Source organism: Hibiscus syriacus, unplaced genomic scaffold (genome assembly GCF_006381635.1).
Source record: "Hibiscus syriacus cultivar Baekdansim isolate YM2019G1 unplaced genomic scaffold, ASM638163v2 tig00015910_pilon, whole genome shotgun sequence".
Classification (NCBI taxonomy): domain Eukaryota; kingdom Viridiplantae; phylum Streptophyta; class Magnoliopsida; order Malvales; family Malvaceae; genus Hibiscus; species Hibiscus syriacus.
Genome location: NW_024062374.1, coordinates 269,571 through 282,161, shown reverse-complemented (window position 1 = coordinate 282,161; position 12,591 = coordinate 269,571). Strand labels below are relative to the sequence as shown.

Genomic DNA, 12,591 nt, shown 5'->3' with positions numbered 1-12,591 from the left:
CTGGCGGCTTTCATAGTAATAGAAAATAACGGTGCACTATACCTCTTACAATATGAGCCATCTAGTATAACCATGTTTATTATAGCTAGCGAAGATAACAATTTACAGAAATGATCTCATCCTTTTACCGGAACAAGTAAATCAAAGATGTACCTCACGGAACTACGACCCCGGAAACACAAGATTACGAACAAATGATCCACATATTCTCCAAATAAAATTAAGGGTCTGATAACCATAATCTGAAAATTTACCACTAAGAACTTGGCTACTTTCCTGTTTGTTGACTGCTATTGATTTGATCACAAGCAAAAGTTACACTGCTTAGATGTTCAGATTTGCTAACAATTCAATTTTCAAAATGCCTACTGAAAAGATGTCGAATCTTGTTCTTGTTGCCATCAATTTTAACAAGATAAGCTTACAAGACTCACCTTGAGCTAGGATTTTTTATCTTCATCGGATGGAGAGAACGGCTGTTCAGGGACAGAATCAACAAAATATTCCTCCACTGAAACAAGTTGAAGTTATCAGTGTATTGTCAAACACATTAATACACCCAGTATCTTTGAATGGGAAAATGTCAAAAACCAAAATATTTTAATCCAGTTATGCTCATGGAACTAAAATGGGAAGACTCAAACATAAAAAACCAACATATTTAAAAGAATATATATTATTATTTTTAAATAAATATAATTATTTGTGTAATTAATAATTAAAAGGGCACCGTATGGATACTATTGTTAATGGTACATGAAAATTGAATCAAATCAAAGCCCCATATATGTAATTACACCATATCAACCCTCCATATTAGTTATACGAGCATAATTTTGTGATTCAAGGCTAAATTCAATCGTAACTGAGTGCATGAAAGGTCGTGTAAACTCCTATTCTAGGTCAGTCAAAGCATCTCATTTAGTAAACATCAGTATGCAACCTCATTACCTATATTATCTTGCTCAGAAGAATCAAGCAAAATTTCTGAATCAGAATGAAGAAAAGGAGAACCAGGGTAGTTCCCGAGAGCACCTAGATCTGTAACAATTCCAAGGGCCACACATTGTAAGTACAAGCTCAATAAAGAGAAACACCAAATTGAACAATAAGAAGTAGCGAGCATGCTAGGTTCCTGGAGTGATGGTTTCCAAGGCCAATAATAAAGCAATTCACAAGTTATTAAGAGCAAAATGCTGAAAAACAAATACAAAACTTAAGTCCTCATATATGTGTGTGTGTGTGAGAGAGAGAGAGAGAGAGAGATCACAAACTTAAATACAAAAGTTTAACTGGCTATCTCAGTGTGGGCATCATAGCCACAGCTTACCTCCTAAGTTTGACAAGTCTGCAGTGAGATCAGTGAGACTGAAATTCCACTGAATCTGATCAAGTGATCTAAAGGAATCCCTAGAATTCCCAGCTCCATTATCATGTCCAAGCTGCAATCCTACTGAACTTGCCACGTCCGTTGTGAAGGCTGAATCAAGTGCTGATGTATCTACACCCATCCCTGACATGTCTGAAGCAGTGAAGGGAAAACTCCCACTGGATGCCACTGATTTACAGCTCACAGGCATCTCTGACATAGATGAAATGACAGTGGTTGGAGGAATTGCAGGTGTTACATCACTGGCAGTGTTGTCCATCACCGTGGTAGAATAAGGAAATCGGTTATCATTAGCATAACGGCGAAACAAAATTTTGGTTTATGAAATTACAAAAATCCAAGATAATGTGATAAGGACTAAATATTTTAACATTATTTAAGAATGTGGTAGTAAAAGTTATGCATAGAGATAACCTAAAACAGTTTAGGATTAGAGTTTAACAGAATGGAGTTAGTTTATGATACTGTAATATAACCTTAACACGACCATGCATTTTTGCAAATCTGATCAAGTAGTTCCTGAACATCTCAACCAGAAAAAGACAAAAGAATGCAGCAAATAATAATAAAATCATAAATTTGGCAAGTTATTTTTCACGAAGCAGCATAACTTGTGACATGAGATAATGAAAATATAGAACAGCACCTTCAGAATTACCGCCAAGTAAATATTTGTATGTTTAGTAGCCAATTAATAGTGGATCAAAACAAGGATTGTTAAGTTCTCACTCATTCCCAGTACTCATCCGCATAGGTTGAAAATTGCTGAGTGCAGGGACTCCGTTGACCACACAACAACTAGATATACCCATGGAGTCGATATGAAGTTGCCCCGTAGCTGGAATTGGAGGTTGTTGAAGCACAGGGTATCCCATGGGTAAGTTGTTAACTGCACTGCAAAAAGTGGCATTGAATAACCACAATAGAGACCGTGTCTAAACTTAAAATCATGATCATTTTACACTGTAACTGAAGTAATTGAGGCAAGGCGTGTGTCCCTTTTTTATTTAGTCAGAACTCTTACCAGGCATGGGATGAATCCCATTTTGTATTGGGGCAAGAGGGACCATTGGAGGCAGGGGATATTTCATCATATGATATTGATGCTCAAGAAAATGGTTAAATAAAAGGATTTGTTTCTTTAACTTTAGCCTTATATAATAGGCCCTGAAAAAATCGGCATTTTCCTCTTCCAGCTTTCGCCATACTGAATAAACAAGAATAGCAAAGAGAACAGTGTGAGGTTTCCCACTCTCTAACAGGGTTGAATAAGAAATATACTTGATTGGCAGCTTAGACTTGACTAGTTCGAAGATGTCGCTATAGTAGACTGGTTTTCATTTTCATTTTATAGCATGCTCTATTTTATCACTAGCATATGCGCATTCTATTGAAAATCCCAGATAACAAACACATATTAGGACTAATAAAAGATTTCAGGAAGCATACCTAAAGTTGTGAATCCAGGGTCTATCCTCGCTCGAGTCAATAGGGTTTTGACAACCTCGTCTCTATTCATGTACAGTTGTAAACATCGTTCAATTAAATTCTGGACCTGGAACAACCATTTTACATGAATTGTGAATCACTAATTAGAAAACAGATAAATAAACATCAAAAGGGAAAAGAAATAAAAATGAAATATAAGAAAGAACAGGTTTCCTACAAGTTCTATATCTTGGCGTGAAACTTTTCGGCCATCATTGCTTGAAGTAGATAAAGAGCCAGAGCCATCTGCTGTTTGACTGCTCTGTTCCGTTTTTGGTTCATGTGAAGCTTGACTTGACGGTTTTTTATCTTGTGCGGTCTGTAATCAAATATAATCTATCAAGTTAGTGTCAAGGAAGAAAATGATAAGCAGATTCATGCACCGAATAAACAGACTGAAAGTGTAAGCAGTTCTTCTCTGTGTTGATTTGGGAGTAAAGACCACTTACAACTTGACAAAGTGGCTACTTAGCTGACACAAAAGAGATCAATTATATATACAAATAATTACTTTTGAAAGAGAAAAACACCTGTAAATTCTTCATTCCAACAAAAAGCCAACCGCCTGCATCTATTTACACACCACGGAGCCTCACACACTCCCCCACTTAAGGCGACTTAATTCACGAACATCAAATCCTGGCATCTGAATAAATCATATCCTCCCTGAGAAGAAGTTTACAACACAAGGCCGTGAATCAAGCACTGTGAAGAGCACATATCCTGATTGAAATATTTGTTCAAAATGAAACAGGAATTGAGGAATATAGCCCCATTGGCACTGATTGAGATTAGGATCTTTTACCAAAACAAAGAAACATACCGCTTTTAGCTATTTTCAAGTTCAACTAATTTCCCCACATAAAATAAGTTTATTTATTATTTAAGTGCAACCAATCACATTGATCAAACAATCATAATGTTAGACGAGAATCAATTCCAAAAGCATCCTGCTAGTACTAACTACAGCGTAACCACAAAGCAAAGGAAAAAAAAAAGAACTAATAAGTTATTCATTACATAGAAATCATTAATAACAACTTCTCTTGATTCTTCTCGTGGTTTTCAAATGCAAGGTATGCCACAAGCAGAATCAATTCCACGGTTTATTAAAATGAAGAAAAAGGGTTTCAGCTTTTAATCTAATCAAACAGATCTAAGAATAAGTACATGAACTAAGCAAAATTGCAAGATGCACATTCTATCTAGCTTTAAAAAGAAGATGAAAAGCCTTTCTGGGTATCATTTTGAAAGTCCTTCACAGCTTTTTCAAAACAGATTTCCCTTTTAGATAACGAACAGCAAGTACTAAAATACAGCCAATTCTAAAATAAAGAAAAATTCTGGAAAAAATGTTATGGTACTAAACTAAAATTAACAAGTATAAATAAGAAATCGAACCAAAAACTCTAAACCAGAAGAACTAAAACATGAAACAAATAAAGATCTAGTTAAATTTACCTTAAAATCAAAGTTACAGGCTCTTGAGAACCGATGTTTTTATTTCAACAATCTCAGAGATCCAATCATAAACTTAAGAAATACAGAAAAAGAAAAATGCTTGGCCAAAAATTTACTGTATATCCAGTTGAGACGAATATTCTCGACTGTAACCGAAGTGCAAAGATATTTACAGCAAAATAAAAATGGAAAATTCCTTTTGAATTTGTTAAAAGAGATGACCGGAGCAGTAATGAAGTTTTATGGAAGATTTGGCCGTTGATTTTTATGTTTTATTATCGTTGTTGTTGTCAGTTTACAACGAGAGCTAAAGTGGGAAAAAGGAGGAAAGAGAAACGCAGGGAAAACCAGAGGGAAGAAATGTGGGGAATCTCACCCAACTTTGGCATTTTACAGTTTCGATTTTTCTAGGGACAAAATAATATATATAGGATTCTATGAATTAAAAAGGAAAGTTTTGAAATTCTGACACGGCTTCAACGGCTCCGGTCTCCCTTGACATAAGATCTTTATTAATCTCGGTTCACGAGGCTGTCGTGATTAACTAACCATAAACCCTCCTCTTTGGTTTTATGAATTTGATTAGCTACCGCTTTCGGTAATAAATAAATTGTTATTATATTTTAAAATTTTGAGATTTAGTATAAAAATATTAACAATCTGAAGGTTCAGTGATAAATAGTTAAAAATTATCTTTAAATATATATTATCATTGACTTGCCTTATATTAATTAAAATAAAGAATTTGATTAGATTTTTATGAATCAAAGGTCTATTAAAAATATTAAGAGTAAACCATAGCTATAATCACTTCATTATTATCTCTTTTTTATTTTGATAACTATTTTTTAAATTTTATCAATAAAATCACATAATTATTAAATGTTGTCAAATGAGCATGACAAATCGAGCCTGGGACATAAAGGAAGTGGGATGCACGTAGGGATGACAATTTAATTCGAATTTGACCTTTTTGACTCGACCCAATCTGATAGGATCGGATTTAAAAAAAGTAGAGTCAAGTCAATTTTTTAAGAGGTGAGATCGTGTTCAAGTTGAGGTAAAAACTATTATCCTATTCGACCCGACCCGAGGATAATAATGTAATCTTCGTAAAATTTATTTTTTAACTAAATTCTTATTTTTATCAGATTGAGTCAAATTTATACTCTAAAAATTCGAGGCGGTCGAATCAGATTGAATTAAAAAAAATGACCCGTTGACGACCCGTGACGCACGCCTCTACCACTAAGACAAAACCCATTGCTAAATACGAATCAAAACCTTTTGATATATCTTATAAGATGTGGTGGGTTTAGTAATGAAGAGGTTATCACACATTTCATGTCAATTTCTTGGCTGATTGAAGGGGTCTGTTAGCATCCAACAGAGCCTGGTCTGTCAATGTTATTTTTCACGAGTTGTTGATCATTTAACAGCTCGAGAATGTAACATCCTAAACTACGGGTTAGTGACTAAATTGTAAAATTTCATAATTTGGTGATTAAAGTAGAAAAGTTTAATAGTTTAATGACTTATTTGAAAATATTCCTTGAAGGGTTATTAGTAAATATTAAAGGAAATAAAGGGTAAAATGATCATTTGACATTAAAGATATTTTTCTCCCCTTTAATAGGAGATAAACACGTAGGGGGAAGAGTGAGATGGAAAACTCTCTTCTTCTTCTTCTTGCTTTCTTCTTCCATCGTGAACCAAGGGAGCAAATGTGAGTTTTCTGATTTCTTGATTTTTTGTTGATTTTAAGTATGAGTTTTGATCCTTAGGTGATACTTAAGCTTAAGGAAAGCTTAATCATCTTAAAATCAAAAGATGAAGAAGTTATGAAGGATTAAGGAGAATGGGTTTCTAAATGAATTTTTGAAAAATAGTTAATAAAGGAACTTTGAGATGAAATTTGACTTGTCCTTCATAAGAATAAGAGATTTATGGAATTAGAAAGGATTTATAACAAAGTTGAAAGTTTAGTAAGATTCTTAATTTTGAGAATCATGATGAGATATGAAAGATAATGATGGTTTATATGGATATAAGTTTACGTTAGTAAAGGTATTTGAGTTTAATTGCATGATAGAAGCTTAAAATGGAAGATTTAGATGAGTATTGGTGAATTTTTGGGTTTAAACAATAAATTTTGGGTTGAGATTAAGTTGACAGATTATGTAGGGGGTACCGATACCCTAAGGAGGGTATTGATACCCTGAAATTTCGAATGCAATATGGGTATCGATACTACCTTAAGATAAAGTGAAACTAAGCATTCTTTTAGTCTAAGAAATAAATGATCGAATCATAATAATTGAAATATTGATATGGATATTATATGTATGATTGTATAGATATTAAGCACAAGAAAGTTCATGAACAACCGCAAAGATAGGATCGATTCAAGAGAGAGAGAAATCATAGAGGTGGAGTTGGTAATTAAGTAAGCCTAAGGTGAATGCAATTTAATTTGTACTTATGTTATCGAACAAACATTGGCTTGCGATGAGCCAGTGACGGAGTTACTATGGTAAGAAGTGACTCCTATAATGTTTTGTGATTTGTGATTTTTATGTGTGCATGAGTACATGAAAATGGGTATATATGTCATATGTTATTATATGTGATACTGAATTACATGAAATGGATGATCATATGCACATGTGATATGTGATAGAATATATGAGTACATGAATATATGAAGCATAAGAAAAATGCCCATGTTATATGATACGAGAACTATAGGTATAGTTAGCATGCCAAGAGTCGAGGGTCTATGCGGTCCTTCGAGACATATACATTATACAGAGGTCCTTCGGGACAAATACATAGGTTTTTTGGGACAAATTTCACATGCCCCTAGTGGGAACTCATACGAGTTGTGGTGACAACATAAGTGCACAACCTCAATGTACTCGAATACCTTAAGCTCTCAGTAATGTACATGGGCCTATAAAAGATATCAAAAGTGTTTGCATTATTATATGATGTTTTGTGTGTTTCTTTGTGAAATGATATATGTGTTATATGATATACCGAAATGATAAGTATAAGATCATATGATAAATGGGTTAATGATAATGATAGAGATCGTGATAATGATGTTGATGTTGATAAGGATGGTATATATATGTATGTATGCATTCTGTTATATGAAATGTTCTATGGTTTCTATTATATGTTTTATATGCCTCACTAAGTCAAAGACTTAGCGTGTGATTGTTTCACACGTAGGTTCTGAGAAGAGGAAGACTGATAAAAGTTAAGCAAGACATGTCAGTTTTTCCTTTCCAAAGATCAGATCATAAAAGAAATGAAAAGTTTGTATTTTGTAATACTAATTGTAGTTGGCATGTAAATAAAGGTTTGAATCTGATATGTTATAATCGGTTTTGTAAAATCATATGATCTAGTTTGTAATGTTTTAAAACATATAAATGTAAATGGTAATCTTTATGGTGATGAAAGTTTAATTTTATGAGTTTTATATAAGTGGACCGAAATTACTGTAACAAGGGTATCGGTACACTGTAGCAGGGTATCGATAATACTGTAGCATTCTGGAAAATTTTAGCATTCGATACTGTTCACGGTACTGTTCATACTGTATAGTATTGTTCATAAAAACGTTTCTTTCTTTAAATTTGTTATAACGAACATAATTCAACAATATATTATCGTATTTTCTTAATATAAGTCCAAATGTTTTGTTATTTTGTAAGAATATTGTTTTAAAAAGTCAATGTGACATCTCAGACTCGTATCCGGGTCGGGTACGGGTTGGGGTGTTACAGAGAATGTCAATCACCAATTTTTATATCGTTAACCATTACAATGCTAATATGATAGTTTACAGTGATTGATGACATAATAGATAACGTGATAGATAAACTAAATTGATTTTTCGATCATGTTTGAGGGCCAAAGTGATTATTTAAAAAAAGTGTATGGAATTATTTAAATTTTGAAAAAATGTATATCTTAAATTTTAAATACAAAAATATTAAAATATTCAAAGAAATAAATATAAATAATATTAAAAATTAAAATTAAATTGCTAAAAAATAAATATATATTAAAAATATGATTATTTAAAAAAAATACATATCATAAATTATAAAATGATAAATTATAAATTATTTAAAAATAAAAATATTTAAAAAAAAGGATATATATACCATTAACACTTATACAAAGTATTTTTACTCGATCAGTCGAGATTTACAAATTTTATATTCAAATATAGCTAGATTTTGTATCAATGTGAGTAAGTTATGACGTTTCTTAGCTAGATTTTGATATAAAATTTTTAAGTCTATACTAATCCAATCATAATACTTTGTATAAATGTTGATTTTTTTAATGTATAGTATGGATAGTCAAAATACCCGAACTCAACGGGTCCCGACCCAACCTGACCTTGTAGTGGATTTTTAAAAAAATAAAAAAATCGGAGCTCGGGGGCAAGGCAGGTTATGGTATAAAATTTTGGGACGGGACGAGGGTGGATTAAGGTGAAAAATCACCGAGTCGGCCCAACCTGATTAATTATATATATATATATATATATATATATTATATTTAATTTTTTAAGAAATTTTATTTATATTATTAAAATATATTATTTAATTAATAAAACTATAAAATACTATTAAATATATTAATTCAATAATTTTAAATATATTAAATAATTATAGATATATTATTATAAAATATATTATTTTACTTATTTTAAAAAATTAATATATTCATATCGGGTCGGGGTCTGGTTTTAGTCTAAAAATCAGAACGTGCTTGGGGTGGGAAAAAACCTAAAATTCATTGGAGCGGGATGAGATCAGGCTTTATGTATATATTTTCGGAACTGGGTCGGAGCTGGCTGACCTGCCCCACCCCATGCCCGTCCCTATATAAATGTTGATATATAACTCTACGTTACATGAATATATTACGTACGATATATGTTTTTTTAATATTTTTAAGTTTTAATAATTTATTATTTATTATTTTATAGCTTATGATATTATTTATTTTTTTAACAAATAATTTTTTTAGTATTTTTTAAAGTATGTATTTTATAGCTTATGATATATCTAATTTTTGAATATTTTAAATTTTAAATTTAGGATTAAGATACTTTTAATTTTTTTAAAACTAAATAATCCCTTAATTTTTAAAAAAATTTAATTTTGCCCTTGAACATTATCAAAAAATCATTTTAGTCCATCTGTCACGTCATATATTACGTTAACTGTCACTATAAACCGTCACATCAACACTACAAATTATCACATCAGGTTATCAGAATCATAAAACGTCATGCTAACAACATAACAATCAACGGAAAAAAATGTTAATTAAAGAACTCGGTTATGTTTATTTTTTAAGTTAGAGTACGACTTCAATCTCTTTTCTTAAAAAATGCAATAGCTTCATATGCATTTTCCCCCTAAAATATTTTCATCGAATGAAATTACCATCCCTAGTAAAAGGAGATGGCTCATGAGCCAAACATGTGTATTAGGGATAGACGTGGGACCTGAACTCGACAGGTTTCAACTAGATCGAATCTGATTTTTTTAAATGGGTTTGGGTCGTGTATTTTAGAGGTTGGATTTGGATTGGGTGGGGTGGGGTTTAGGGTGAAAATTTCGACTTGATTTGGAAAAAATATAATTTTATTATATATTTATGAATAAATACCCTTCTATATATTATTTTATTCAATTAAATTTACATTTTATTGAATATTTTTTTTAATAAATATATTATTTCGGGTCAGTCCAGTTCAAATTTTATCTTAAAAAATTAAGTTGATTTCGGATCAAATAGAGAATGTAAATTTTTTGAGTTAAATCGAATTGACTGAATTCTAACTTAAACCCGACCTGTGTCTATCCCTAAACTGTATATGCACCGTACTACCAGTGGTATTATCGATTATATTGAAAATAAAATGAAGACCACGGTTTTTTTTTTTTTGCTAAACCAGCAAATGATCACTCTTTTGTTACTCATAATTCAGAGAAGCTAACCAATAGGAACCCGACACTTATGACAGCATATGTTTCCGTATACACACCAACCAATAAGAATGCGTCACTAATATCCAGGCTTCATACAAAACTCGACGGTGCACGTGTTGAGAAAATAGAGGAGGAACGTGGAGTGCGTGCGGCCGTTTATTGCTTCGGGATTCGGGAGAGAGAAAAGGTACGACTTTCAGAACTCCCTCTAAGTCAAAAGATGGATGTCGTTGTCTTGACTGCAAATTTGTTTTTGCAAAATCATGTCACCCACAAAACTTATTTTAATATTTTATTTATGTAATTTATCATCATCTTTTAATATTTTAATATTTACACGAATTCAGTAATTAAAATATCATTAACTATAATAAAATAATTAAACATTCATTATAAAATAATTAAAAATATTTAAAATATATATTACTTTATAATATAAAATAAAATAAAATAAAATCAATGTTTGAAAAGTCCCTACTCTCAGTTTTAAAACAAGGCCGAAGGGCGGCTTCAACTTTCTTGACACGTGTAGAATTGTTAGCGTGTTTTCATTATTAAAATATTTCAAAATATTTGACTTGATAAACCAAATACCAATATAGTCAAAGATGTCCCATTTACCTATAATACTACTAGTCTAACAATTTATTTGTTTTGGATGGGTCTATACAATTAGTGACATTCATTTAAATACACCATTAATATAAAATAGGATAAAATTTATAAATAGTCACAAAATATTTTAGATTGGTTTTATTTATTATTAAATTTTTAAAAATTACAAAATAGAGACTTAACTTTGAACTTTGTTAAATAAATAAATAACGACCGTTAAATGTTATTAAGAGATGAATAAATACTAAATTAATAAACAAATTATTTAACCCCTCAATTACAACTAAAATTTCATTTTTAATATTTTTAAACATTTTTAAGTAGTAATTCTAAAAATATATAATTCTTGAAATATATGAAAATATATTATTTTTAAAACTATTTTAAAAAATTCAGTTATCAAGCAATGAAATTATTTTTTATTACTAAAAATTTATTTTATAACTATTTTATTTAATTGTTTAAGTATTATTAAAATAAAAAAATATAATTTTTGACGTTCAAAAATTTATATTACTATCAAATAATAAAATTATTTAATTATTAATAATGTGATTTAAGCATTTAACGTTAGTTAACAAATTTAAATGTAATTTAAAAATCATACATCCATCATTTTAAGATATCATATCAAATATTTTTTATTTTATATGGTACAAATTTAATATTTATAATATAAAATTGAAAGATGATTTTTATTTTATCTATATCTATTTTATTTTCAGTTTAATGGACATAATAAGAATTATTTCAATTAAAAATAAGAGTAAAATTAAATTTTAGCTATAATTGAAGAGTCAAATTAGATATTTCTTAATGGTTTTGTGCCCATTTTGTAACAAAGTTAAAATTTAATACTCATAATATAACTTTTAAAAGTCAAATATTCAAAAGTATAATTTTGACATAGTTTAATGACCATTTGTAAATTTTATCTTATAAAATTAGTGATGAATTGCAATGAATGACATACTAAAATTTTCCTATTTATTTCTTGAAAGATGCAATGAATTCTTATTCATTATTTACTGAACATTGAAATGTTGATTGATTTCATATCAATATTTTTCACTTTAATATCTTTGTACTTTCATTTTTAGCATCTATAAATATATATATTTATTATTCTGATACTCAATGGGTATAAATAATTATTTAATATATGAATTCTTTGAGTAGTCTAATATTCTCATTAGTTAAAGGTATTGTTGTTTTCTCTTAAAGTCTTGGACTCTAGTAGTTGTCTATAGGGACGGAGCTATGATTAGATATGGATAAGAGTTGAAATATTAATTTTTTTAAGAAAAATACAATGACTTATTAGGTGTTTAAACTTACAATTCAGAAAATAATGTCTAATTTGTCTAATAATTAAATTTAGAACTATCTAAATTGTTATTTCTAAATTGTTATTAGACCAAAAAATTGAGAACATTGAATTATCATTCCTTTTTTTTTTTGTATAACCACCGGTTTCCAATCTATTGGTCGACTAATTCGGATCAGGTACTGCAGAGACGAGGGCGACCTTCCCAACCCAATTTGCTCCATTCACAATCGCCAATATTCGAACCCCTGACCTTGCTTAAGGGATAAGTGCCTCATCCC

General features: G+C 30.3%; 1 protein-coding gene across 1 annotated transcript; it reads right to left on the bottom strand.

Annotated features, from left to right (window-relative positions):
* Positions 1–149: 149 nt before the first annotated feature.
* LOC120208107 lies at positions 150–4,733 on the bottom strand. The gene is made up of 9 exons (XM_039207461.1): positions 4,340–4,733; positions 3,409–3,544; positions 3,057–3,197; positions 2,840–2,945; positions 2,415–2,597; positions 2,120–2,279; positions 1,331–1,656; positions 952–1,041; positions 150–511 (listed from the first exon to the last, which is right to left on the bottom strand). Exons 2-9 carry the CDS (start codon positions 3,421–3,423, stop codon positions 441–443), a joined length of 1,092 nt encoding a protein of 363 aa, XP_039063392.1. The 5' UTR covers positions 3,424–3,544; positions 4,340–4,733; the 3' UTR covers positions 150–440.
* Positions 4,734–12,591: the final 7,858 nt, after the last annotated feature.

Coding starts and splice junctions, on each gene's coding strand:
- LOC120208107 (XM_039207461.1), bottom strand. Junction 2,946..3,056: donor CACGCCAAGATATAGAACTT/GTAGGAAACCTG, acceptor TGGTTGTTCCAG/GTCCAGAATTTAATTGAACG. Junction 512..951: donor TTCTGAGCAAGATAATATAG/GTAATGAGGTTG, acceptor AACTTGTTTCAG/TGGAGGAATATTTTGTTGAT.